Consider the following 26446-nt stretch of genomic DNA (forward strand, 5'->3'; position numbering starts at 1 on the left):
CGTGAAGTAACAAGGTGTGTGTGCCGAACGCCGATTTCATACTCCCTTTGTCACCAACAAGCAGCCACTCGAGCCCGGTGAAGGGAGAGCCGCATGCCAGATCAGAAGGAAGCTTGTCATATGGTACACTCTAGGCTTTCATCATCTGCAACAGGTATTAGCTTCATTGGTAATTCGTGGATGGGACATCGACTCACATGTTCAAAACTTGGAAGGATGTAGAAAGAAAAGATTCCTTCGTGCGGAGGAATTTTGGAACACGGGCAAAGATGCACTAGAGCTTGATTAGGAAATTAGCGTGTGCAGAAAACGTTGGAATACTTGGCACTGAGATTCTCACACACACCCCACCAAAAGTAGTACTGAGTAGATGAATCTTCTCCCATATCGCATTCTACCACCTTCCTCATCATATTTGAAGCTCCTGTATATCTCGCTTAGCCAATTGTCTTTTAGGGCCGGACGTTCACAGGCGGCTTTGGCATGAGGGCTTTCAGGTCTGGGAGCGGGAGTAGCTGCGCTTGGCTGACTGTTGCTGGGGCCCGGCTGGCTATCCTCAGCAATCGCTTGGGCACGGGAGGACGCCTTCTTAGGCCTCTTGGACTGTCTGGCCGGAGGGGAGGTCGGTAGGGGGGCCCTGACTGCGTCGATTGGGAGGCATTTCGAAACACTAAGGCAAAACACCAAGGATCGGCTAAGCGAGATATACAGGAGCTTCAAATATGATGAGGAAGGTGGTAGAATGCGATATGGGAGAAGATTCATCTATTCAGTACTACTTTTGGTGGGGTGTGTGTGAGAATCTCAGTGCCAAGTATTCCAACGTTTTCTGCACACGCTAAAATTAGCTCCCCACAGTTGCCAAGACAAATTTCCCGCGCTATTTACGAACGACAGACTTCTCAAACCCTTCCAGCAATAGTAGGAGCGTCGGACACAAAACTCACTCAACCGGCAACCCTGGATTTGACCTCGTTATCACGACGTAGCTCGGACTTTCAATGCTCTCTAAAAACAAAGATCTAGACACCAAAGTCAATCTAGTCAGAGCCATTGGTTGTCTCCACTAGCTTGACGAAAACCATCAACAGCTCTATGTCCACGCGAGCATGCCACAATGTCCGGTCTAGCTACGTGGAGGTGTCGAACTTCGTTCGACTGTCAAATACAGGGGTGTTTAAGGATGTACTATTTCGTCAGTCAAATGTCTCGCATCGATGCCTGTTAGAACGAGCTCAGCAGAGATGTCGCTCGCTGCACGAGTCTTCCTGTCTTCTTCACGAGAATGCAGTGGTGGGAAGTAGGCCACCATTTATTGACAAGTTTAAAAGATCCCGTATGTACCGGCCCTAGCCGTACCTTGCTCCGTACATTGATGCTTATCAACATCATTCATAGTAAGCCTTCCCAAAGCTGATAATAAGGTATGGAACATCTCAGAAGAATACGTAACTGGGTCTCCTGGAAGAGAAGTCGTGTTGCATGGTTACCTTGGTCCACGTTCCGACTTGTCCAAAAAGCTATCCTTTGTGACTCTTTTCGATACAGCGTATAAAAAACGAGTCCAGATCGTTGCAACCCCGTATTTTCCGAGAGAAGGAGATCAAGACGTTCATGAGAAGCTGAAGTCCATAAAGGCAAATACGCCAGTGGCTCTCAGGGGCTTCTTTGGGCCCAAACCGGGAAACCGCCAATCCCCATCAAGCAAATCAACATGGACACTTGATGATTTTGAACTCAAATTGTGCGATATAACAAGTCTCAATGACTTACCATCCGATTTTATTGTGACGCCTGATTCCGAGTTCTCCCCCGAGCAGCGCCACCTCCAGATCAGGACGAATCAGCACATTTCTGGCGCTCTCGGTCTTCGTGGCGATATTGCATACCTCTGTAGAGAAATATTCCATTCGAAGCTTGGGTTTCTTGAGGTGGAAACACCACTTCTATTCAAATCCACTTCTGAGGGTGCACGAGAATTCATCGTACCTACAAGGAGGAAAGGATTGGCATATGCATTACCCCAGAGTCCTCAGCAATTCAAGCAGATCCTCATGGCGAGTGGGATTCGAGAGTATTTCCAATTTGCTCGATGCTTTCGTGACGAGGACTTACGGGCTGATCGGCAGCCTGAATTTACTCAGGTAACAATGCCCATTGGGAAGTCATTAGCTGATGCAAGCTAACTTGGTATTATTCAGTTGGATATAGAGAAATCCTTCGCGGAAGCGGATGATGTGATAGCAGTCGTCGAAGAACTCATACGCACGGTTTGGAAACGCTTCCTAGATGTTGAGCTTCCGAAACCCTTCCCTCGCATGACCTATACACAAGCGATGTCGAGGTACGGTTCAGACAAGCCCGACTTGCGCATTCCGATACAGCCATTTTCCAGAATCGACCATCTCTTACCAGCCGATCTGGTTGGCAAGATAACGTCCTTGATGAAACCTATAGTCGAGGTAATGATAATTCCAGGTGAAGGCCCGACAGAGACTATCCGTGGTTTCATTCGTGGCTTCCTCGACTCCCCAGATAACAAACAATTCCTTGACAATCCTGCAGGGGGTCCTGGCATCTTCATCTACGACTCCGGCAAGCCCCTTCAGGGCCTGTCTGCCTTTGGCTTCGAAGCTGTCGAAGAACTAGAGAGGATGTTTGGCCTGCAGGATGGCTGTATAGTCATTCTACAAGCTCGCGAGAATGCTCCACTGAGTGGTGGATCTACAGCGCTAGGCGATATGCGCAACGCAATCTACAAAGCTCTCACCACCCTTTCACCACCCGGCTGGAAGGACTTCAGTCCAGTCTGGATCACCGACTTCCCACTTTTCTCACCTTCCAACTCCTCTGAACCTGGCCAAGGTGGTAACGCTGGTCTGGCATCTACCCATCACCCCTTTACCTCACCGAAAACGGCCAGGGACGTGGATCTGCTGCTAACAGACCCTTCCCAAGTTATTGGAGACCATTACGACCTGGTAATCAACGGAGAAGAGATTGGTGGAGGCAGCCGACGTATCCATCATGCCGAAATGCAGGAGTTCGTCATGCGTGATATCCTCAAGATGGACAACGAGCGTGTTGCGGAATTCTCCCATCTGCTGGAAGCTCTCAGGTCGGGCTGTCCGCCTCATGCTGGGATTGCACTAGGGTTTGACAGGCTGGTCGCTATGATCCATGCCAGTAGGACGGAGAAGAAGACTACTCTCAGGGATGTGATCGCTTTTCCCAAAAGCGGCAAGGGGGATGATCTCATGGTGAAGAGTCCAGGTCCAATGACTGAAGATGATCTTCAAACTTATCATCTGAAGCTGCGAGAGTAGGTTGTCTGTATGTGTATATATTATATGTAAAAATAATCACATTAGATAGAAATAACATATGTCAATCAATAAAAGAATATAACGTATTCTTCCTAGAACATTTTTTACTTGGGTGGCCGTAAGATTACTCGAAATGGTATCATAACGGAGTATTCTTTACCGGCATGGCGCATCGCAGGCCCAACCATTCTACAAACCCCCAACAATGGCACCCTCATCCACCATCACCGTTGATACTGTTCCCCTCACGCCCTCCGCCTTCGCACCTTTCGGCACCGTCCTGATCTCCCCACTCTCCTCCGCTACCACGACCCCACCAACCCCTCCGCCCCGCGGCTCCATCTCCGCAAACCAAGGCACCGCCCTCAAATTCCCCGACATAGCACCTGTCACATCCATTTACCATACCTCTCCGAGTGGTGCCCTCGCCAAGCCGTCTATGAGTCTCTTCTCCTGCTTCTCACGAGCTCTCCGCACATCCAATGGCCGGCAAATCTTCGACGTCAAAGTCCTAGAACGACATCCTTTCACTACGCAAACATTCATACCCCTCGCTACCTCCTCCCCCTCTTCCTCAGTCATCACCTCTACCACCAAATCCATCATCATTGTCGCACCCACCCTTCCCACCCCTCCTCCTCCCCCGCCTTCGCCCCCAAACCTAACGCCCTACTCTCCACAGCTTCAATCGAAACAAGGCGGGCCGCCCGATCTAAAGAATCTGAAGGCCTTTATGGCAGAGCCGGGTATGGGCGTCACGTATGGAGTGGGGACGTGGCATGCACCTATGGTTGTGGTGGGAGGGAGGGTGGATTTTGTGGTGGTGCAGCATGTGAGTGGGAGGGGGGACGAAGATTGTCAGGAAGTGGATGTGCAAGGGGTGGAGGTGGTGGTGGAAGGAGCAGAGAGGGCAAAGTTGTGACGTAGTTAAGGTCTGAAAGGAAGGAAGGGGGGAGGAGTCATGGTACGAAATATGGAGGAAAGATATCCGATGGTCGGCTGGAAGACGCACGACATCCCACTGAATGCTCTTGATATTCGAATATCTACACTCTAATGGCGGCCAACAATGGCCTCGTCTCAACTCTGCTGCCAACAAACACTTTGAAGCATCACATAAGTCCCATCGCAGTTTCGTCCTCCACCGCCTTCTGCACTATCGAAAGTCTCTCGAGTGACTGGACTAGCTCATCCGCTCCCGCGACTCCGAGTCGAGGCCAGCTCGGAGGAGTATGGTCGATACGTTTTTGAGGTACCGTTTTGGGAAGATCCTCGAAATCTGAGAACTCCTCGAGTGTTGCCGTCATTTCGGCGACTCACAGCGCCACATCCGCCAGGTGGATGACGGTCTAGAAGGCAAGGTCTTCCAAGCCTTCGGCTTGACAACGAAGGCCGATATGCTATGTCATCTCTATTCCCACCAGATGTGCTGAAATTATATGGACGTCGCAGAGGGCTAAGGTGATTTCTCCGAAATCACGCATGGGCGGCTTTCCTTGTACTTTATCCATCCGATATGGTGGTGGACGCTTGGTTTCACAGTGTTGAGATAGCGAACGAACGATCGTGACCAGAACCCAGGGTAGCAACCCTGAGTCGTCTACCCATCCGAAACCGTGGTGGACGCTTCTTTCTATGGCGAAGGTTCACTCGAACGAGCCGTAGTGTCAACAGGACCCGAGGTAGCATTAGTGACACGTCTGTCGATGGACATGAGCTGTTTGGGATGGTTGGACAAATAGTCATCAACACCGCCCAGTCGTCGGGCGCTAACTCTTCTTTCTCCATACTTTTCAGCTCGCGATAGCTTGGTTGGAGTCAGTGTGAAAATCAGAAACATTTCGAATACTTCCTTCCACAAGATTCATATACAGAGGGTTTCGAATCTGCTGCTTGCCTTGCGTGAGCGTTTTCCCAACTATCAAGCACCCTACGGAGACTTGCGAAACTCCTTCCAACGAAGAGGACTTCTCGATTCTACTATAATGAACCCATCATGTTCGTCCGTAGACATTCTGCATCGCTAAAACCCCATCTACTTTCGAGATCAGTTCAAGTTCCACACGAACAGTCGCGACTCACAAAGGTGAAGACGAAATTGAGGAGTATGTGTGCCAACTTTTGCACTAAAGGTACGGTCCCCGTTTCTGTGCACCAGGGCCACTTGCACATGATTTGAGACGCAAACGTACTGATGTGATTCATGGCTCCAGCTTTCCCTTCCCCTGATTCACAGGTGTTTGAGCCCTATTGGTCGTCGCCGCAGGTCCGAGCACAACCACAAAAGAACCTCATTGTAGCTCAGCATTCCCTTATGAACTTCTGGCATCCAAGTAGAGAAGATGCATTGATCTCTACTTCGCAACCATTCACTCTCCTACGCCGACCATGTACGAATTCGTCAACCAGATGACAACGATTTCGCACTTGGGCCTCATGTTCATTTAGGCAGCGTTGAGCGATTGGAGCCGGAAGGCTATGGCCGTGGTTGTGTGTACGACCAGATCTGGCAGGGCAAATGAGAAGAGTATGATCCATGAGAGGCATCTTGCAGTGTGCCAGTGATCAGCGACCTCTACAGTGGGGCTGGAGCATGTTTGATGTTCCCCGTGTTCCAAGGATGGTTGACCATGTCCCGGACGGGCCCGAACGAGGGAACGCTGATGGTCAATCCACTGTTGCATCTTTCTACGGCGTATTGTTTGCTGATGTCTTTTTTTGCACCGAGAGCGCAAGCTGTGACGCCAGTTGCCGGTCACTATAGCGCAGAGTTCTTGGACCCTGATTATTGGATGTTGAAGAACGCGTCTGGAATTACGAATGGTCTTCAAGGCGCAAATCCTGGTTACGCCTAAGAAATGAACCAAGTGCTACACCCGCAACTTGACCTGCAGAAGACGATGGTGCACATTCCCGACATCAAGGCTGGTGGCGCTGTTGTATGGCTATGTGACAGTGAGTGTCCCGTAATCCTTTCCTATTCACCAGACCACGCCAGCGCTGACTATCACTCTTCTAGCAATCCACGCTGTTGATAAAGTGCACATGGGCAAGTCCGATTCCAGCGTCATGTATATTCCAATCTGTCCGTCACTGAAGGAAACGCGGAGTATCTTCGTCGCCAGCGAGACACCTTGTTGCAAGGGTTGCCAGGTCCAGACTTCCCTGGCGACAATGGAGAGTCTGAGCACTTTGGCCGACCGACCGACATGTACCTAGGGCATTATGTGGCGATGGAAGGACTGCGGGCGATGGGAATGGAGAGACTGAGTTGCATGGATTGGGCAGAGACGCCTAGAGCGAGGAAGGTCATACAATTGGCGACTCGGCACCTGGTTTTGCTTGAAACGCATTGTTCCTGGAGTTGTTACTGCATGGTCGCATATGCTCATGACGAGATTATAAGCAGACTTTCCTGGAACATTTGGTTCAAGGTCGATACCAGTTTTCAACGAATCATACAATGGAGAGAATTTGCAGACATCGAATATGTGGAGGATTTTGTATTTGTCTACGCACATCGCCACTGTGTCCGGCGTTTCATTTCTGGACAATGTCGAGGTTAGTACTTTGTTGTGCTCGGGGTCTGCGTAGGTTTGAGTACCGTTGTCCATTTTAGTTGTTCTTGGTTTCGGACAATTGAACGCTAGTCGAATAGTAATAGATTTGATGTGCGAAGAATGTCTCTTACCCTGTGGTGTCTGGCGGATGGGTATGAAAGTGGTCTGAAGAACTATTAAAGAGCGAAGGTGGGTCGTTCTCATACATAGAATAGTCACACCGACTGGAACAAGTTTGTGAGGATGATCCATTGCACAACAAAGACTTCAGATTAAATACACACGTGCAGCTGTCCAAGACATGAGATTCTTTTAAGCGTTTCAGGTGGAGCACAGATGGAGATCCAGGTCTGGAGTAGATCTGAGACACCGACATATAAAGACGGGTAGCTGCTTGCTCTAGACTGAATCATAGAGGTCATGTCCTATCTCATTGGGGAGGGTGCAGAAGGTCCAAGCGATTCCAGCAACTCAGACTGGGGAAAGCTGGGATTACAGCTGAAACACGTCAAACGTATCTCTGCTTATTCGAAATCAGATACTCTCCAACAACAAAGCGTTCCAAAAGCTTTAACATGTCTGCTGCAGCTAGTAATGCTACTTACTAAGACGTCTTTAGATACTTGCATCACGTGGGTGTTTCTACCAATATGCACAGGCTCTACCCTACCCATGAAAGAGCGCTGATTGACGGATTATCAGGCTTCACAGAGTGGCTCGCTTTCATCAAAATACATATAAATCTTACTGAAGTCAATCCACAAGCCATTACACCAGGGCCAAGGCTCGCCTTGATTGCCACAGCACACGAGAAAGTTGTAAGCATTGTGATGCAACTGAGAGTGATAAAGAAGTTTTTCGAATAGATCTGGTCTGGTTATCAAGGCGGCACAAAAGGTCGAACCTTTTTGGGTGAGAGAAAGTAGCATCAAGAGAGAAGGAAGTCAACCGGGATTAGGCATGAGCAAGATGACATTATCCACGTCGAGAACAATTTCATTACCCTCTTCTAGTAACACTGCTTCAGTAGACAATATCACACTTGCCAGTCACTGTGCAGTTGACTCTGGCGTCTTTAATGTTGTCCCAGATGAGATTCTTTCATCGACACATGCTTTACAGTCAGCTTGTAGAATTCATCAGTAAACCATCGCGGCAAGACCAGGTAGTTGACTACTGCTGTATCGATAGTGTGGGCCGTTATAAGATTTACTACTGTTAGATAGTGTAAAGAGAATACTCGTTTGATATATTGAGAGCACAAATCATGTAGAAGTAGAGAGCAATATAGACATTGATGAATGGTCAACATCGTGATTGCTGTGGCACGTGACAGATTGGTCAACTCGGGAAACCTTCCCTATGAAGTTCTGGTTATCTATCCCGCCATGGCAACGTCTCTAAAACATGCTACGACACCTCCGGAGCCATCAGTGAAACCGAGCCTCCTCTAAGATGGCACCTTAGAGCATTTTTCAGAAGGGGACAGAGCTATTGAGCTCCAAAGTCTCCCGCGATGCAGCATCAAGAGGCCACGGAGACCTCTCCTCTGCTGGCAAACCCCACCGCTGCTTTGCCAGATCCTAGTCTCACTCCCAACAGTGTGCCTCCCAGCGAAATTGGGGCCACTGGGCATCCAAATGGAGACGCGAAGCCTGCGGAGGATGAGGAAAGCCAAACCAACGGCGAGGATCGAGGTCACCAATATGAAGGCATGCCAGATGTGAAAGCGAAGCTCTGGTACATCGTGCCAGCAATCGGGATTGGTGTAAGGCCTTCTTCATCGTTGCATGAATTCACGACCTGACATTCTCTAGATATTCCTTTCAGCTGCAGACCAGACCATTATCGTATCCTGTTATGGGAAAATTGGTAGCGATTTGAAGTCGTTGGAAAATACTTCATGGATTGCCACAGCGTGAGCGCCTTCCCACTCAGTACTCCAAGACCTCTTAAGTTTACAGCTGATGCTTTATGAGCATAGCTACTTCCTCACACTGAGCTCCTTCCAACCGCTGTACGGAAAGATGAGCGACATCTTCGGAAGAAAGTCCTGCCTTCTCTTCGGCTATGCGATCTTTGGCCTCGGTTGTCTCTGGTGTGGTTTAGCGAGGAACATGAACGAACTCATTGCTGCCAGAGTAAGATACACAATGGAGGGCTAGGTTTCGGCGGGGCTGAAATATGCCTTAAGGCCTTTGCAGGTATCGGTGGTGGAGGAATGACGACCGTTGTCTCGATCATACTGAGTGACATCGTACCGCTTCGAGAGAGAGGGACCTGGCAAGGGATAATCAACATCATCTATGCCTCAGGGGCTGGCTGCGGTGCACCACTCGGTACGTGTTCGCTGTCCTCCGATGGAAGCTGTATACTAACCCGTAGTAGGCGGTCTGTTGGCGGACCAAGTCAGTTGGCGATGGTATGTGGACCCCAGCTTCTCGATTGTCGTAGGCTAACACCACCAAGGGCTTTCCTGGCACAAGCACCAATGTGTGCTGCAGCTTTTCTCAGCGTTGCTCTTGTCTTAAAACTTCCCGAGCAAGAATCCTCGGACTGGAAGACCAAATTGCGGCGAATTGACTTCTTAGGCGCCTTCCTGCTCGTAGCAGCGATTTTCCTCCTGCTCCTTGGATTGGATCGAGGTTCAAATGACTCCTGGTCGGCCCCAATCACCATCACTTCGCTCTGTATCTCATTCCCATTGTTCCTTCTCTTTATAGTTGTCGAGCTCAAGCTGGCGGCCGAACCATTTGCGCCTGGACGCATCATCTTCAAAAGGAGCCTTGTGGCCTGCTACCTTTGCAATTTTTTCGCGTTCGGAGGATGGATGACAGTACTCTTCTATATTCCACTCTTCTACCAGGCCGTTGATGGGTTCTCTGCTACCCAAGCTGGGGTGAGGCTTCTACCAAATGTTGTCGCTGCCGTCTCGGGATCTCTTTCTGGTGGCCTCCTGATGCAGAGGACGGGAAAGTACTATTGGCTCACTGTTCTGGCATATTCAACCTCGACCTTCGGAACCCTCCTGATCATCCTGTGCACAGGATTGGTAGTCAACAATACGTATGGTATCTCGGTTGGACTCGTCATGGGTGGTTTCTGCCTTGGAATCGGAACCACCACTACCCTAATCGGGCTGATCGCCAATGCTGCACCAGAAGATCAGGCCATTGCGACAGCGTGCTCGTACTTATTCCGGTCTCTTGGTTCCGTTGTAGTCTTGTCTTTAACTGCCAGCGTCGTTCAGCAATCTTTAAAGAACCAACTGCGGGAACATCTAAGCGGAAATGACGCGGACGATATCGTGAAGAGAGTACGAGAGAGCTTGGACTATGTCAAGACTTTGGAGCCAGCAGTGCGAGAAGCTGTCCGGCAATGCTATGCCAGTTCGACGAGGAACGGGTTTACATTCTCACTGGGCATAGCTTGCTGTGCAATGTTGGCAAGCTGTAAGTCGAAGATGTGACATTGAGCTGGAATAGGAACTGACGCATAGAGTTTAGGGTTCATAAGGGAGAAGAGTCTTAGTCGATAAACTCGGGAACCTCCGAAATATCTATATATACGTAATGTTTCAATGAGGATCCAAGGATTTCTTACGATATTCATTCTCTCACGTGACGCCAAGTCTGTAAGGCTGTTGCGGTAGCAGCCAACACTTCACGCACAACTCAGCGACTTCCTGCCACATTCGAACCCATTAGCAGTATCATCTCCTGCTACAATGCTATGTGAAGTCCCAGCCTTACTTCCTATCAGCCCACTTGAGAAAGATGCATCTCAAAATTGGCTCCAGACCTCCCCACCGAACTCTACAAACATGGCAAGCGTGAACACGACTTCGGGCCCCCAGCTCAAGTCCAATCAGATCCAGCAGACCGTTAGCAGAGCAGTCGATCTCGTTCAATGCCCTCATCAGTCCACAGCATCGGACCCGCCTGCCGCAGCTACACTTGAAGTACCTCCAATCTACGATTCGAGTAATTTGATCAGAGTGCCGGCTCAATATTTACGAGTACCAACGGCTTTGCCCGAGCCGGCCGCTCTATTCTCAGAAGCAATCTTCTCTCTCCCGCTCAGACCCGACGTTGATTAAATCCTGCAACTCACACCTCTGACCCTTACCAATCCGTCGGACATCCTTGGGAGATACTCCGCGTACAGGATCCCAACAATCGTGTTACAGATCTTAATACCAAAGAAGGTAATATCGGGTTGTACAGATCCAGCTTGATACTCTCGCCGGATCATAACATCGGCATCACCGTCCTAGTAGCTAGTACTGAATCCGGTCCGGAAAGAACGATGCTTAAGAACTCACTCATTGATACCTTCCTGCCGGCAGTAGAACATGAAGCCCAACAGCAAGCCTCTAATCGCTTCTCCAGGGTCTATATTTCTCCTGGTAATTCTAGCAAAACTTCTTTTGCCATTGCAACGGACGACCGCCCTGGCCTCGGCCTCTTCAATGCAACCACCATAAACGGTACCCCGCTCCAGCTTATAGCAGAGTCTCAAGGCCTCGGAGGCGCGAACAAGACACTCAGTGTGCGGCTATACCCGACTGGGCTCAAGACCACCGCGACGACTGTAGACAAAAAAGGTATATATACGTCGCGAATGAGCTTCCGTGCCACGTTCGAGGCGCTGCCACAGTCATCTGGCATGGGATGGTGCCAAACCTGGGAATCAATAGACGGTAATACGTACGGGGGCGTAGGGACTGAGGAGTTCGTTTTCGGATTCTCAGAGAGAGGCAGTGTCGCGTATGTGGAGTGGAGGGCGCTGAGAGAAAGACTTATTAAAAGCGGCTGAGACAGAAAGGGAGAAAAAGGCACACCCTGCTGTGTGTCATTGAGATACTGCGCTGAACAAGAGTGTATGTCTATCTGTAGACACGTACTAGTACTCGTAGATACCCGTGCCCGTTACCTGGTAATGCACGGTCTTAAATCCGCTAAATCCGGGGGTGAGTCATGGGGGGTACCCTCCCAAAAACTCACCCCCGGATCTTACCCCCACTCCGTTACGCGGCGTGGGGCTTATAGAATTCGGGCAGACTTTATTCCACTGTATAACATTATCAATACAACTACGATTAATAAGATTCTTTAAGCTCTAGAAATCTTATCCTACGTTCTATAATTTGATTTTTCAATGTTTTTATATTACTGTTATGAAAGGACGAATTACTGAGTATATACGAGTACGTCTTCAAGCCCGCCGCAGGCCGCTCTGATCTTTAGCACAATGATTTGCTGGACCCAGTAACCATCCTTCTTACTACTCGATAACGCTTGTATGCTACTTTCTTATGACCATAAGAAATTGTTCCGTCAACAAGCAACGGCATCGTTACTTCGTTGTCAAACGCCGAAACAGAAGTCAGTATCTTTGTATGTGCTCTTGGTAACATCCCGATAGCGGCAGATGGCAACTCTCTCACGCCGATGATTGCGAGCCTTTGTACATAATGCATCTTGTTTTCATGAAGAGTCCAATTCCCCTTTCTGTGGAGTTATTTTCTTTGAAAGATAAAGCATGCGTGTAAATGGATGCACATCAATGAATTTTTCGTCATGCCGAGCTTAAAGAAAGAGTGTGCCGCACCCTTTAATTCGACCCCCTGGGGGAGGGTATCCCAAAAAGCACCTTACTCTCAAGCATTGGTGGCCAAAAAGAAACCAGAATCAGCCATTAAGAGCACCTGATACACATTCGGCACTTTTGACATATATCTGGCACCATCTAGCTTGGCTCAAAAATAAGTCATTCACATGTCACTTCGCAATAAAACCACCCTTCTTCCCCTCCACATACTCCGCCCAACTCGTCATCTTATACCTCCCCTTCAATTCCTCCACAGGAGTCGCGAAGCCCTCATCCTTGAACCACCGGAACATAAGCCCCAAGTCCTTAATCGCCCACATCGCCGCTCCAACCAGCGGCCCAAACGTCACCGGCATATCCTTCCCGACTTTCTCTTTGAACACAGCGTCAGCTTCGGCGTAAGTGATCTCATCGCCTGCGAGACTCATCGTCTGGTTCCTATACTCCTCGGGATGAAGAAAAGCTTCGGCGGCGACGACGCCAATGTCAGGCGTGTGGATGAGTTGAATCGGCTTGTCGGACGGATCCAGTGTGCGTTTCCAAGCCGTGACGAACAGCCTCCCGAGGAAGTCTGGCGTGAGATTGTCCATGAAGCATACAGGTCGCAGAATGGTCCAGTCCATCCTGCCCCCTTCGCTCTTCTCCATGAGATGCTCCTCGATGTGATGTTTGTGCGCAAAATGCGGCACATCCGTCGCCGGACTCCCGGCTCCCCGCTCGACAGAGCTGTATACGAATTGCTTGATCCCATTCTCCAACGCCGCATCCACGAGGTCTTTGCCCTGTTTCTCTTCGTTTCCGCTCATGGGCGTTTGCACGCTGAAGACGCCAGAGATGGGTGCTTGGCTCGGTGTTAGAGTCTCACGGGCCGATGCGAAGACAGCGCGGGGGTCGTCGAGATTGCCTTCGATCAAGGTGAGCTTGGGCGACCGGGCAGCTAGGGCTTTGGCGGCCGCAGAGGTCTTTTTGCGCGTTAGGGCGAGGATGTTGAAGGAGGAGGCGGAGGGGGAGGCGAGGAGGGAGGTGATGAGGGCGCCGCCTTGTTTGCCGGTTGCGCCTGTTATGAGGAGGGTGCGTGGGGAGGGCATTGTGGTTGTGGTAGGGTTGGAGGCCTGCGAGTAATGCTGCTTGTGGAGAGGAACGTGACGCCGTGAATTCAACCTGAGATTGAGAATGGACTGGAAGACGGCAGAAGACGTATCGAGCTTGAGATACAGAAGCAAATTGGTAGGAGATCGAAGCCATACTTATACCCTCGCAGTCTCAGCTTTTACGAATACGGGCTGGGGATAGAAGCCTTGTTCGAGAGTCGGAAGTGAACTGGAAGACTTACCCGGGTTACAGCTCGGCAGGGGTGAAAAAGGAAGTTCGGCAGGGATGAAGCTTCGGCATATGCTCGCTTCACCCCAGATGAACTCATAGCATATGCTAAACGTATCCGTTTCACCCCGAACGAGGTGCATATACCGCTCCGGCCCTGGAACCGCTAACCGATTATCCAAACCTGATCTTAAAGTTCTCTATGCCTTGAGGTGGATGAGTAGGGCAAGATGACCAGCTTCATATTGCCCCTTTTTTTGATTTACGCATGTTTATTCTGAGTAATGCAAACTGGAGTTGGAAGGCAATGAGTCCCAATTGCAGGCCACGTTCGTTCAGAGCTATCCCACATTGATTGTGACGCCAACTTCCAGATGTAAACTGACGGACATGAAATGATTGGCCTTAGGTTTAGCAGCTGACTCGAGACTTGAAGACACAACATCCATCCTGCAACTGCAACAGCATCAGCGGACCCAAAGCCTTCAGCCCGGATACTTCAACCGCAAAAATGGTAGAAAGAAGGCATGATATTCCTTGCAACAGTACAGCCCCCGAAGAAAAATCTAATCCATATCGCCAAGACCTCCGCTGGGAAAAGCACGCCGAACGCCGTAGCATTCGCTGCTGAATCTCAAACAAAACCACCCCAGATGTTCAAAGCGTAGGATACGGCCATGGATCTGCTGCCTACACTGCAGTCCGCAGCAAAATTGTGCGCCCCGACGCAGTATCTCTCGAGAGACGTTGTGTGATTCTGCAGAGAGGTGTGCCTGGGTAGGTCCATGATCCACTCGAGCTGCTTTTGCGGGTGACGTCGCCACGCTATTCCTCCGGGTTGGATGGGTTCAAGACCTGTTGTTTTTGGATGACGTGGTGTGAGGAAATGAGTGTCTGAACCGCTTGCTGAGATTTTTGCCCAATTTGGAGATAGAGATACGATCTCGACCATAAACTCCATTTAGGTCACTCCCTCCCCTGAGACAATGCTTCAGCTTCAGCGAGCTTGCCCTGATCCTCGTGACATTCTCTCAAGTTGTTGAGTGTACGCAACGTATCTTCGTGATCTGGACCCAACATCGTTTGATATCCGTTTGAAGCCTGCTGGAACATTGCTTCAGCTTCAACGAACTTGTGTTGTCTGTGATAAAGAACACCTAGATTGTCTAACAAGTTGAGAATCTTTTCGTTTTTCCGAGCATCTGGTCCATAAAGCTCTAGTTCCTGTAGATATAAAGGTGTAGCTTCAGCGAACTTGCCCTGGTCCTCGTAGCATATTCTCAGATTGCCGAGTACACGCAACGTATCTTCGTGATCTGGACCCAGCACCGTCTGATATCCGTTTGAAGCCTGCTGGTACATTGCTTCAGCTTCAACGAACTTGTGTTGTCTGTGATAAAGAACACCTAGATTGTCTAACAAGTTGAGAATCTTTTCGTCTTTCCGAGCATCTGGTCCATAAAGCTCTAGTTCCTGTAGATATAAAGGTGTAGCTTCAGCGAACTTGCCCTGACCCTCGTAGCATTCTCTCAAGTTGTTGAGTGTACATAACGTATCTTCGTGATCTGGACCCAGCACCGTCTGATATCCGTTTGAAGCCTGCTGGTACATTGCTTCAGCTTCAACGAATTTGTGTTGTCTGTGATAAAGAACGCCTAGATGGTCTCTCAAATTGAGAACCCTTTCGACTTTCCGAGCGTCTGGTCCATGAAGCTCTAGTTCCTGTAGACATAAATGTGTAGCTTCAGCGAGCTTGCCCTGATCCTCGTAGCATTCTCTCAAGTTGTTGAGTGTACGCAACGTATCTTCGTGATCTGGACCCAGCACCGTCTGATACCCTGTCAAAGCTTGCTGATACATCACCTCAGCCTCAGCTGATCTCCCTTGCCTTCCGTATAGACAGCCTAGATCATTTAGCAAGTCGAAAGTTGCTGAAGTCTTTTGTTCATCTGGAACGTGCTTGAATGGTTCTACTGCCTGCAGGTATAAAGCCTCAGCCTCCGCAAGCTTCCCCTGCTGCTCATACAATAGTCCTAGATTCCCGGACGTTTCCAATGTCGACTCGTGTTTCGGACCGAGTACTTTGATACGTCCTGCCAACGCCTGCCGATGTATGGCTTCAGCTTCCGTCAACCTTCCCTGCATCTCAAAGACGGAGCCTAGGCTGAACATCACGGCCAGTGTTTCTTCATGATCCGGCCCAAATACTTTCTTCCTGCCTTCTAACACCCCTTTAAACGCAGCCTCAGCTTCTGCTAGCCTTTCTTGGTCAACGTATAGGAGCCCTAGATTATGATTGGCTTGCAGTGTGAACGGATGATCTGACTCTAGTGCCGCCTCGTACCCAGCGAGTGCTTGCAGATACATGGCCTCGGACTGTGTCAGCTTCCCTTGTTTGCGGTAGAGAGATCCTAAGGCAGTGTATAGGTTGGGATCTATGGTATGAGTTGGATGCGGCGCCTTTTGATGCCACGTCAATACCCGCTGGTACAAGTCCTCTGCTTCAACTAGCTTATTTTGGTCTTGGAGATCAACCGCGAGATTATAGACTGAAATCATCGTTGTCTTGTGATCTGGACCCAATTCCTCTGTTCTCTTGGCCAGCACGCGCCTATGCAAGTCCTCGGCGTCTACCAGCCTTCCCTGGTAATAGTACAAACTACCTATCCTGCTAAGTGTATGTATTGTATTCATGTGATGGGAGCCCAGAGACTTTTCCCTGCCCGACATTGCGCGGTTATACAGAGCCTCAGCCTCTACCCGCATCCGTATACTGTGATCACTATAGAGGTCACCTAGAAAATGAAACGCAGTATGAAGTTCATTCGCTTGCTCTGGCTCAAGGGCCTCTTCCAACATGTCCATCGACTGTTGAGAGAATCGATTTGCATGCGGTAGCAGACGACGCTGAGTCCTCCAGTAGTCTCTTTCATTTCCATCTGGCACCCCAAACGCAACGGACGTGATCGCCAAAAAAGCTGACTCGTGTTGCCTGTCCGTGGTCACCGTCTTTCTGCACCATTCATGGACTACCGGATGTACCCCATAGGAGTCAGAGTCTTGTCTTGCTTCAATCAGTGAGTAAGCGAGAAGGGTGCCAGCGACCCCTTTGAAACTCAATTTGTTGCGAACAACTCTGCGAAACCACTCCGGTGGGCTTGACCACCCTTCTAGGTCCGAGTTTTTCTTGTTGTTGAAAAGCTCAAACCAGATATCCCTATTGTCGAGATAAGACCAAACTTGCAGCATGTTCGCGGCATCTTCATTTTTCCGCTTGACGGACTCAAAGGAAATATTCCATGTGGTCTGGACACTGCGGTTTCCATATTCGCGTAATACGGATTCTGGACGAGCCTCGTGTTTCATGAGATCATCCCAAGCGGTATTGTAGAAGTCGAGGTATTCGGTCACGCTAGTGCCTGTCTCTCGCATGTACGAGGCTGCTTGCGCAAGAGCCAGTGGGAGGGCCCCTACACGATTCACAAGTTCAGATGCCTGTGGATTATCTAAACAGCGTTAGCATTTTGATACCCGCCAACACTAAGAGGCTTAATGTGTTATCGACTGGTGCGTTTGTGAAACTAAGATTACCTATCAATGTAGATCCTGATTGATTCTCCAGGACTTTCAGTCCCTCCTCCATTGTCATCTTGGTGACAGGCATCTCATCTCCTAAGGTTCTGAGTCGTAATTGACGAGTTGTGATGATGATTGCTCCGTGATCGCTTCCGGGCAGGAAATCCACAATGTCGAAAGCCTCTGGATCGTCAGAACTATCGCGATCAACATTGTCGTAGATCAGTAGCCATTTGCCGTTATCCTCCCTGCTGAACCATCCCAGGACCTCCTCGACAAGTTTATCCAGCTGTTCGCTGCCTTGCTGGGTGCAACTCGTGGCAAATTCCGACATCTGGTCTTTCGGCAACCGGCTCGCAATCCCTGCAATACTTTGTTTAAGGCTTTCACGAGCCTGTCCATTGAGCCAGAATACGGCAGTGTAATCAGTTTGATGTTTCCTTGCATAAGCTAGAGACAGCTGTGTCTTGCCAATGCCTCCCAGACCATGAAGCACGAATTTTCTTTGCTGCTTGCTTTCTTCTTTTGGTAACAACTTTCCCTCCATGTATTGCATTTCCCAATGTCGCTCGACATATTTCCCTACGATCGGGACTCCTCGGATGTCGAAAGGCACTTTGTACGCTTGTCTGCCTAGAGAAATCAACGACCATCAGTAGTGATTCATCAGGTTCGCCGTCGAAATATTGAGCGATCGAGGTTGACCGATACTCGAAGACAACAGCAACTCCAAAACGAAACAAAAGACAGGTCAAATCAATGCGATATCAGCTTTTGATCGCAACAGCGTGTTCAGTTTGTTCCGCTTGAGAGAATTAGATTCGTAGACATTTAATCGAACGAGCACTAGCGGCTTTCGTTCTGACATCTTCACAACCAAGTACACTGAGAGAAGAAAATGAGGTCCGCCAATGACCCATTTCCATGGGAAATAGGGATCTCTATTCTGCCAAAGCTTCATGTCTAAGCTTCGCGGTCACACACCTTGTTTTAGACGCCCTTCTGATTGCCAGTTGCTCTCTATCTTTGCTTGTGCCTTCTGAACCATGGACGCTAGCATTCGAGACAACTTCCTGAAGTCTTGGTCCTCGCTGTTCGAAAATCTTGTCATTTGCCTGTGGTCTTGACTGATCCCAAATTCCGCAGCATCTGGAGTGCCAGGAACCACAGCGGACCATTTAGGTACGATCTGGCTGTAGGTGAGATGATTCATCGACGTTCATGATGCAGCGTACTTACTACTTTGGCCGCTCCGCCTACAAGAGGGGTCGGCAATGTCTCATAGGCAAACTTTATGTCGAAGTCTTGACTGATAGATGTGAATTCGGAATTCTGTTGTTGTAGAAGCTCGGAGTGTTCCTCTAGGTGTTTAAGAAGACTATCATTTGTGTTGCCCCGTACCTTCGCCAGGTTGAGCAATATTTCCCCTACATTCACTCCCTGGCCGCCTTGGTGTGGAGTACCCATGAAGATGACGCCGTAGGTAGAGAGCTTAATGGATCTCTCTTCTTCAAGATTACCTTTTCTCGCTCGATCGGAGTGAAGTAGTGCCTCGAGAGATGTTAGGTCAAAATGTTACGCTGTTGTCCACTCAAGCGAGCTTAAAATTGGTATTCACAGCAGTCCGAAGCGGCAGAAGTCAAATAAACATAAGCAGCATCAAGGAAAACGAAGCTTACACTCTTGACAACAATTCCTCCCAGACTATGAGCGATGAAGATAATTGGCCGTTGATATGAGTCATCATCTCGTCGCTCGCCGTCGAGATCCTGTACCAGCGCTCTACCATGATCGTACAACTTCTTGTTCGTCAAATGATCATGATGGCTCTTGGTGTGAGTTCGTGAGTCGTAACCCCAGGTCCAAATGCGCGCGTTTGGAAGCTTGGATGGCAACAGATCTCGAAGCCAGAGTACATCATGTTGATCGGTCCAGGTTGTCTCGCGGTGGCCGTTGAGTCCATGGACTGCGACTATGCTACAATGGGTTTTAGAAGACCTATTTAGCGCCATGGTCGGGTATACATCTGACTTACTCTACTATCGGCTCTACTCCCTGACAAAGCAATTCCAGCCCATATGGCACTCCAGACACTGCGGATGACGAAGAGCTGGGGAAAGGAGCCCCAGCTAGTGGTTGAAGCTGGCTCTCTGGTTCCGGCACCGGGAGCAATGGTCCGGGAGCAGTTGCAGAGTTAAGATTCGAGCTCGATCCCTAACAACAATAAGCTTGGACACACAAACATAATAAAGACTGGTGGTCAAAAGATTGCCAGAAATCGTACCGCTGATGATATTCGAGGCTCAATCCCTCGGAGCGGCAGAAACTTTTGCTTCAACTTCTGCATTATTATGGTATTTAGGCGTCTATTAGTATGTTTGTTGATCCGCCAGCGTTGGGTAAGACGGTCGTTATCGCTGGTCGTCTGAAGGCTGATTGAGGGGCCACGTTTCGCTAGTCCTATTGTATGACAGCATCATGCATGTCAGAATCCTACGGGGATGATCGCGCCAGACTCCGATATTTTCCCAGAGGTCAGCCTTGTTTTAGACGCATAGATGGGGAAGTGAGAAGACATAAAAACCCCAAACATACTCGCGAAAATCAAGATTGGGGTCTGAGACCCAGAAAAATACCAAGTGCTACGCATGCAGACATACCCTCGTTACTGCAGAATACTGCAGACATCATGAGTTATATCCCCCAGCTTCATCACCTCAACAAACAGAATGTGATCATGCATGACTCGGCTCGCTGTTTCGGATCTAATGCTCAAACCTGTAGTGCAGCAAGGCACGTAGCCAGTAATGATTGTCTCACACTTCCCTCGTTATTGATATCTCATGCACCCCATCGCTATGCAAGCAAAGACCCATCTCTCTCCCCCTCCCCCCTCCTCACTCAGCCCCCTCTCAACCCATCTTCGCGTTCGAGAAATCCATCTCCGGATGACTCTTCTTAAACTTCTCCAACATATCCAACTTCCCCTGCTCCTCACTCGTCGGCTTCCCCATCTCCTTCTGCCGCTGATCATACATCATTTTCTCCACCATACCCCTCGTCTCCCCATCCAGATCCCCCAGCTTGCTATTCTCCGGCTGGATCTTAGAGGTGTCGAGGAAGTAGGGGGCGTTGGTGGTGACGGAGGCCCACCATTGCTGCTTGTTGGCTTTGTCGAGGTGGATGGAGATGTCTTTGCCGGAGGAGGTGGGCTCGAGCGTCCAGGTGGATTCGGAGGGGTGGATCTCGTAGGGGAGGGGACCCTGTGAAAGCAAGGAGCATCAGCGCAGGTTCCACATATAAAGACGTAGCTTAGTATAGAACGTAATATGTAGCTGCGCGTACATCAATGAAAGCCTCCTGGCCCTTCACCCCAACTTTCAGCTTCGTCTTGGTCATGTCTACCACGATGTCTTTACCGCGTAGATTTGAGGCCACGGATATTGTGATGTCGAGGTCTTGTATTGTCTGTGTCCATTTGTACGGTAGCTTGGCTTGCTCTTCTGCCTCTCTGGCGCGGTCTTCCTTGTCTTTCTTCTCGCGCTCTGAGGGTGTAGGGGAGGAAGACATTGTAGGGGTCTGAGGAGGACTACAGTGACTGACTATGTGTGTAAATTTAGCAGCGAGACAGAGGTAGGACGAGATATCGGCTGAATTGATCTTGGCAATCCTCGTAGTTGATGTAAGAAATGAACCTACCAGGCCTCGCTCCCCAAAGCTCTGCCGCTCGGCTAAATTACCTCTTTTGTCAATCTATACGACGCTAGTTTGAGCCGCGGAATCCTTGTCGCTGTGCAAATTTTCCTAACATATATCTTAACTAAGATTATCTGATTCAAATATTCGTTATACCATTGTCATCTCAGTCAACATCTACGCTTATCCAAACAAACAATATGCCGGCAACGGATTGTCTCAATCATATTCCCATCTACTGAACAACATGCTTGCAAACCCTTCTCCCGCGCGTATTCTTCGGTATCCGCTCCGTGCACATCAATCCCACTGCATTTCTACATTTCGCTCATCAAAATCCATATTGGCAAAACGCATGAGATACGCAAGCACATCCGCCGCAAACTTGCCGCCATCCAACATAAAGCACTTGGAGTACTCCGAGCAGTCAAAGACTCCCGTTTTGTGAAAATGCGAATCGCAGAGCTCGTCGAACAGTATCTGGCGTAAGCTCCGGTCTCGAGGTCCAAACCGATGCTTGCCGGGCTCTTCAATGTCCGGCATGGTATTCTGCCATACCTCAATGACAATATCTGGTATCAAGGGTGTTCGCAAATTATCGTCCTGAGCGCCGCAAAACAAGTCATGCAAGCCCCAACGGATACTCCAAGCAAAAGATATCCCAGGCCATCTTCTGCTCGACTCGGGTTCATGCAGAATCTTATCGCCAAGAATCCAAAGCCGGCATAGGAGACGGCAAGCGTATTCGCGCCAATCCTGTCTACCGTTCTTCCATTGATATTTCTGTCGGAGTTGCTCCACCATTTCAAGGTTTCCTTGGAGCATCCATTGTACCAGCCAGTAGAAGACCTCGGGGTCATCTTGCGGAAGCCTAAGCGCCTTCTCGGAGGCTTCGCGGAAGAATCCTTCTATAGCGCGCTCCGCGAATCTCGAATGATAGTAAAGGAGTTTACGCGGTAAGGTAAACTGTACTTCCTCAGGGCCGACGAATATGTCAACAGCTGGTCCAACTATGAGTCTAGCATGTGTTATTACTCGGGGGCGAAGTTTTCGAAGACGAACAGGCACTCACTGGAAGAAGTCCGAGTCTGAACTCATGTCCGCGTACTTGTCTGTGTACGAGCCGGAATCGCTAGGTGTATCATAACGCTTGGTGTGCGGTAGTGGTGAGTGTGCAGATCCAGATCGCGACGATCCTTGGAATGACCATCGATCGGTTTCAGGGCTATTGGGTGGTCGTACGGGTGCGCGGTGTTTGAGACGCGGAGGCGACGGCACTTCGCTCAATGGTGTGGTTGTTATAGCCTCCAGCGCTGGCTTAAGGCATATACGGTTCTTATTAACGGTGGCAGGATCTTCATCGAATGTCCCTGGCGTCGTGATCGCAAAGTCCCCAGCGCTGGCTGAGGTTACACGAGCCTCTCGGTCAGGTTTTGTCAGAAGGTTACCCATGGCGAGTGTAATTGAGTGTTATTAATACGGACGCGATGCAGACCGCCAATCAACGTTGAGGTAGGGCCTTGGGGGAAAGAAAACTCCTCTACGCATCAAGATTGCTGAGGTGAAGAGAATGGAAGCAAAGAGGGGTGGGAAGGTGGCAGCGGGGCTGGACGAGGACTGTGTCACTGTCAGAGTTCGGAAATAAGAATTCCCACGAAGGATCGAGTTCTTGGCATCCCTGCATAAGCGAATGGGAGTTCCCAAGGTTTTGAGACCTATATAACAACAAAATGGCTAAATGTATATATTTCATATTGAGCGTGTATAAAGTCGTCGTTCTCACGTTCTTTATCAACGATCGAGCTATGTCCATGAGGGGGGGTATTATACCTGGATTGCTCAGTGGAGATAGAGGAGAAGATGTACGTGTCTTTGACAAGCAATCAAGGTTTCGCAACGTGGCCGTTGAGGCCTGATTGTTCACAAACAGATGCTCAAGCAATCGGACTGTGTTCGAGGACTGAAGCAAACACTCGGCTGTATGAGGCACTGCTAGGCAATCAACTAAGACTCATATCGCATGGGACTGAGATCAAACAATTTGAGAGTACCCAATCGAAATTGCAGAATTGGCGTAGTGCACAGGTAGATAAATGTCAGTTAACATGCGGTATAGCGCTGGGCCAATTGATGTCCTGAAACGTAGTCGGCGGCGGATACGCCAACGATCGAAAGACCTCCGTCATAAGGTACAACCTCGCAAACAGATACAGCAATGTACAAATCGTAGAAAAGGGTCTCAGCAGCGCATTAGTCTTGGTATCCGTCTCGCTGTCTTTTCTAGCATTGTGTATCGTCACAAAGTACATAGCGGTGCCCAGCAGTGGCATGCTGAGAATTACGCAGCAGGACACGCGCCAGAGCATCCGCTCGACTGGCGTTGGGAACACGAAGTTCCAGGCAACGAAATGGATGGTAGCGAAAAGAGCGCCGCCAAAGCCGATGCCTATGAAGATTGGGTTGAGGTAGAGGGTATCCCCTTGCCGCGGGAGTCGTATCGGTATGCCACGTGTCCAAGGGAAGACGGTGTCTGCCATGGCTCGAACAGCCACCCCATGAAGCCAGAATTCGTGCACGATCAAATTCGATACAGGAGAACGGGCTGCTAAGCCGATGACTTGCTCCCGGGTGAGAATGTTGGTTGCATCGATGTATGTGGGTGTCATGACATCTTGGGGCTTGTGCCACAGGAGGATGTAGGTAGCGATTGCACAGGCTGCGAAGGCGAGGGTGGTGATCTCTAGTAGACTTATCGCGAGACCCTCGCTTGCACGAGCGATTATTTGGATCACAAGCCAGGAGATCTGTAAAACCGCGGCTCCCTTGACGAATATGTCCCCTTTGCTTCGGTCTTCCAGATCCGCAGTGCTAAGCTCAGGCGGGCCTGGAATAATACCCTTTTGACACGCATAGAGTAGCTGAATGGATGACAGTGCCCAAGTACCCTTCCATGTTCTATGCGGGCCCAACTTCTCACTTTCAGGTATATTGGTATTCGGCCGATAGCCCTCAGGTGAGGTACCTTGTTGCGCCGGAATGCGCCTTGGCATGACTGGGCTGAGAGCATATGTACTGGGTGCCAGGCCTGCCATAACGTCGTGTTGTGAGAAGTCAGGGCTGTTCACGAGCGTAACAGCTGCCGCTTCTGTTGGCGAGAAGTTTTGTGGAGGCGCTCGGTCTGTCAGGAGTCCCAGCGATTCGGGCTCGGTTGGTATATCCAACGCTGATGTTTCCGGCTGTTCCAACTCTTCGATGTTTATTCTTTGCTGCCCTGTGTTGCTGGCCAGCTCGGCAGGCTGATACCGACGACTCGATGGAGTGCTCGTGGGGATTTTGTAATCGTGAGTGTTAGCCACATTTGGACGGTTTCGGCAGGGTTTCTTGCAGATCTCTCGGCAGTGATCTAGCTCTGTGGCCTCAGCTTTTTTGGCCTCTTGTTCGTAATAAGGTGGATCACCGTCCCGGGTCACCAGCCTGGGATTTTGACGCGATCGCCCAAGCGCAGTCGGCTTTGAAGGCTCAAGTGATGTCGGCACGGCTGCGACATCAAAGCGGAGCACAAAGCCTCTCATGTTCGCAAAGAATCCATGTGCAGTCGTCCAAACTTCTTCTTGAGATCTTTCTTCCGCGTCACAGGCAACTTCGCTGTCGAAATGTTTCCGTGTGCCGTTGGCTGCGAGCCACTCTTTGAACTGTCTCCGGCTGTCACGTGCTGCAAGGCATTCATTGAGTGCTTTTCCAAGGATGTATTCCGGAGCGGCAATACAGATGCCCATCCACTTCAACTTTGTGTAGTTGAAGCTGACTTTCCCCCAAAATTTACGGATCGCCGACACCTTTTCGTATTCCTTATGGACCGGCACCATAAGATGCTGGACCGTCCAAGTGCAGAGTGAGAGGACGGCGAAGCATGTCCAGATAATGTCCATCGTTCCCCGAGCTTGGGGGCTTGACACAAAGTTGACATGCTGGGTAGGAGTGGTGCAATTTGGTAGCCAGGCCGCGAAAGCATTGACTACGCTGGCAAGAAAGAGCGCGACAAAAAGACACAATAAAGAGAGCATGATAGCGATGAAGACATGCTGATATAGAATAGGAGAAGAGGATAGAAAGTTCCTTTCTTTTACAGGAGAATGACGGAGGTGAGGAGCTGAATAACAATGTTGCATGGCCCCCGGCCCATGCTAAGAGCGATGAGCTAACCTGATGAAGATTAGACTGGCAGCCTTGAAAACTCAATATGCGAGCCGGCTAATACAAAGAGCATGAACGGCGCTTCAAAATACCTTGAGGTCGATGGACTTGTTGATGAATATGGCGGACTCGAGATAGACGCAAGACACACTTCTTCAGCCTGATTCCTATGAATATGAAGGAGGGTCGCGTCATATCCGAAAAAAATGTTCTTCTTTTTATAGAATTATTTTATACGAGTAAAGGCCTATGAATTAAATTCATAATCATTTTTTTTTAATCGGGGCTGTCGAGTAAATTTTGGTGAGCGATATCTGAATTCCTTACCTTTTAAATATCTATAAGACTAAATTAGATAATTCTTTTTTTTATCTGAAAGCCCACATTATACTCTATAGTTTAAAAAAAAAATTAAAATTTTAATAGAAAACAAAAAAGTTATTCTAAAATCAAATAATGTGTACCCTTTTTTTTTGATCAGGGCTGTCGAGCGGACTTTGGTGAGCGAACTCTGGTGAGCGATATTTGAATTCCTTGCGCTTTAATAATTATAAGACCAAATTTCAAAATTCTTAAAAATTCGGAAAGCGCAGACTGCGCTTCAAAATTTAAAATTTAAAATCTCAAAAAGTTAATAGAAAACAAAAAAGTTTTTCTATATGTTAATAATGTACACCTATTTTTTTGATGGTTGCGGACGCTAATTTGTTTACCCGCGGTGTCTAACCAAAAAGCGTAGACCTGACGAATTGATGATTGGCTGCACATACAAATTCAAGGTTTTCTAGTTCAGCCCTACCTTATTCTATTATATATACTGATAAACAATAAACTAGATTCAAACAGACACGGACGCGGAGAGGCTAGAGTTCGATGATTCTTGAAGTAAATACAAGACGTAAAATCGGACTTGATAAGGAGGTACAGAAAGACTGGGCACCAGCAAATGAGATGGGAGTACTTACAAGAAGAAACATACTGTCGATTCAAATGGCTGGGAGAGTCTGGGCCATGGCAGGTCTCTTTGTCTTTCTGCCCAGCCGGCCTGCGCATCTCTACTGTGGGTTTGCTACCCCTGTATGACGCTCAGCCAGGTGCTGAGGCCGATCTAGAAGTCGAATCTTGCACTAAGGATCATGGGATTCCTATATTACACGGGCT

General features: G+C 49.2%; 10 protein-coding genes across 10 annotated transcripts; 5 read left to right on the top strand and 5 right to left on the bottom strand.

Annotated features, from left to right (window-relative positions):
• Positions 1-1244: 1244 nt before the first annotated feature.
• On the top strand, positions 1245-3326 carry HO133_008418 (uncharacterized protein; the record flags this gene model as incomplete). Its single annotated transcript, XM_037299284.1, has 3 exons — positions 1245-1293; positions 1444-2144; positions 2202-3326. 3 exons carry the CDS (start codon positions 1245-1247, stop codon positions 3324-3326), a joined length of 1875 nt encoding a protein of 624 aa, XP_037155285.1.
• Positions 3327-3531: 205 nt separating this feature from the next.
• Positions 3532-4248, top strand: HO133_008419 (uncharacterized protein; the record flags this gene model as incomplete). The annotated part of the gene is made up of 1 exon (XM_037299285.1): positions 3532-4248. One exon carries the CDS (start codon positions 3532-3534, stop codon positions 4246-4248), a length of 717 nt encoding a protein of 238 aa, XP_037155286.1.
• A 1936-nt stretch (positions 4249-6184) lies between these two features.
• Positions 6185-6545, top strand: HO133_008420 (uncharacterized protein; the record flags this gene model as incomplete). Its single annotated transcript, XM_037299286.1, has 2 exons — positions 6185-6281; positions 6346-6545. The coding sequence occupies 2 exons, from the start codon at positions 6185-6187 to the stop codon at positions 6543-6545; spliced, it is 297 nt and encodes a 98-aa protein (XP_037155287.1).
• Positions 6546-8402: 1857 nt separating this feature from the next.
• HO133_008421 (uncharacterized protein) lies at positions 8403-10355 on the top strand (the record flags this gene model as incomplete). The annotated part of the gene is made up of 5 exons (XM_037299287.1): positions 8403-8654; positions 8704-8804; positions 8871-9027; positions 9081-9225; positions 9391-10355. The coding sequence occupies 5 exons, from the start codon at positions 8403-8405 to the stop codon at positions 10353-10355; spliced, it is 1620 nt and encodes a 539-aa protein (XP_037155288.1).
• Positions 10356-10709: 354 nt separating this feature from the next.
• On the top strand, positions 10710-11704 carry HO133_008422 (uncharacterized protein; the record flags this gene model as incomplete). The annotated part of the gene is made up of 2 exons (XM_037299288.1): positions 10710-10976; positions 11054-11704. 2 exons carry the CDS (start codon positions 10710-10712, stop codon positions 11702-11704), a joined length of 918 nt encoding a protein of 305 aa, XP_037155289.1.
• A 965-nt stretch (positions 11705-12669) lies between these two features.
• HO133_008423 (uncharacterized protein) lies at positions 12670-13587 on the bottom strand (the record flags this gene model as incomplete). Its single annotated transcript, XM_037299289.1, has 1 exon — positions 12670-13587. One exon carries the CDS (start codon positions 13585-13587, stop codon positions 12670-12672), a length of 918 nt encoding a protein of 305 aa, XP_037155290.1.
• A 1198-nt stretch (positions 13588-14785) lies between these two features.
• Positions 14786-19407, bottom strand: HO133_008424 (uncharacterized protein; the record flags this gene model as incomplete). The annotated part of the gene is made up of 5 exons (XM_037299290.1): positions 14786-17325; positions 17411-18028; positions 18380-18584; positions 18635-18946; positions 19075-19407. The coding sequence occupies 5 exons, from the start codon at positions 19405-19407 to the stop codon at positions 14786-14788; spliced, it is 4008 nt and encodes a 1335-aa protein (XP_037155291.1).
• A 900-nt stretch (positions 19408-20307) lies between these two features.
• Positions 20308-20965, bottom strand: HO133_008425 (uncharacterized protein; the record flags this gene model as incomplete). The annotated part of the gene is made up of 2 exons (XM_037299291.1): positions 20308-20658; positions 20741-20965. The coding sequence occupies 2 exons, from the start codon at positions 20963-20965 to the stop codon at positions 20308-20310; spliced, it is 576 nt and encodes a 191-aa protein (XP_037155292.1).
• Positions 20966-21391: 426 nt separating this feature from the next.
• HO133_008426 (uncharacterized protein) lies at positions 21392-22543 on the bottom strand (the record flags this gene model as incomplete). The annotated part of the gene is made up of 2 exons (XM_037299292.1): positions 21392-22109; positions 22164-22543. 2 exons carry the CDS (start codon positions 22541-22543, stop codon positions 21392-21394), a joined length of 1098 nt encoding a protein of 365 aa, XP_037155293.1.
• A 644-nt stretch (positions 22544-23187) lies between these two features.
• On the bottom strand, positions 23188-25020 carry HO133_008427 (uncharacterized protein; the record flags this gene model as incomplete). Its single annotated transcript, XM_037299293.1, has 1 exon — positions 23188-25020. The coding sequence occupies one exon, from the start codon at positions 25018-25020 to the stop codon at positions 23188-23190; it is 1833 nt and encodes a 610-aa protein (XP_037155294.1).
• Between the last annotated feature and the right edge of the window lie 1426 nt (positions 25021-26446).

Source organism: Letharia lupina (genome assembly GCF_014066315.1).
Source record: "Letharia lupina isolate WasteWater1 chromosome Unknown contig_5, whole genome shotgun sequence".
NCBI lineage: Eukaryota > Fungi > Ascomycota > Lecanoromycetes > Lecanorales > Parmeliaceae > Letharia > Letharia lupina.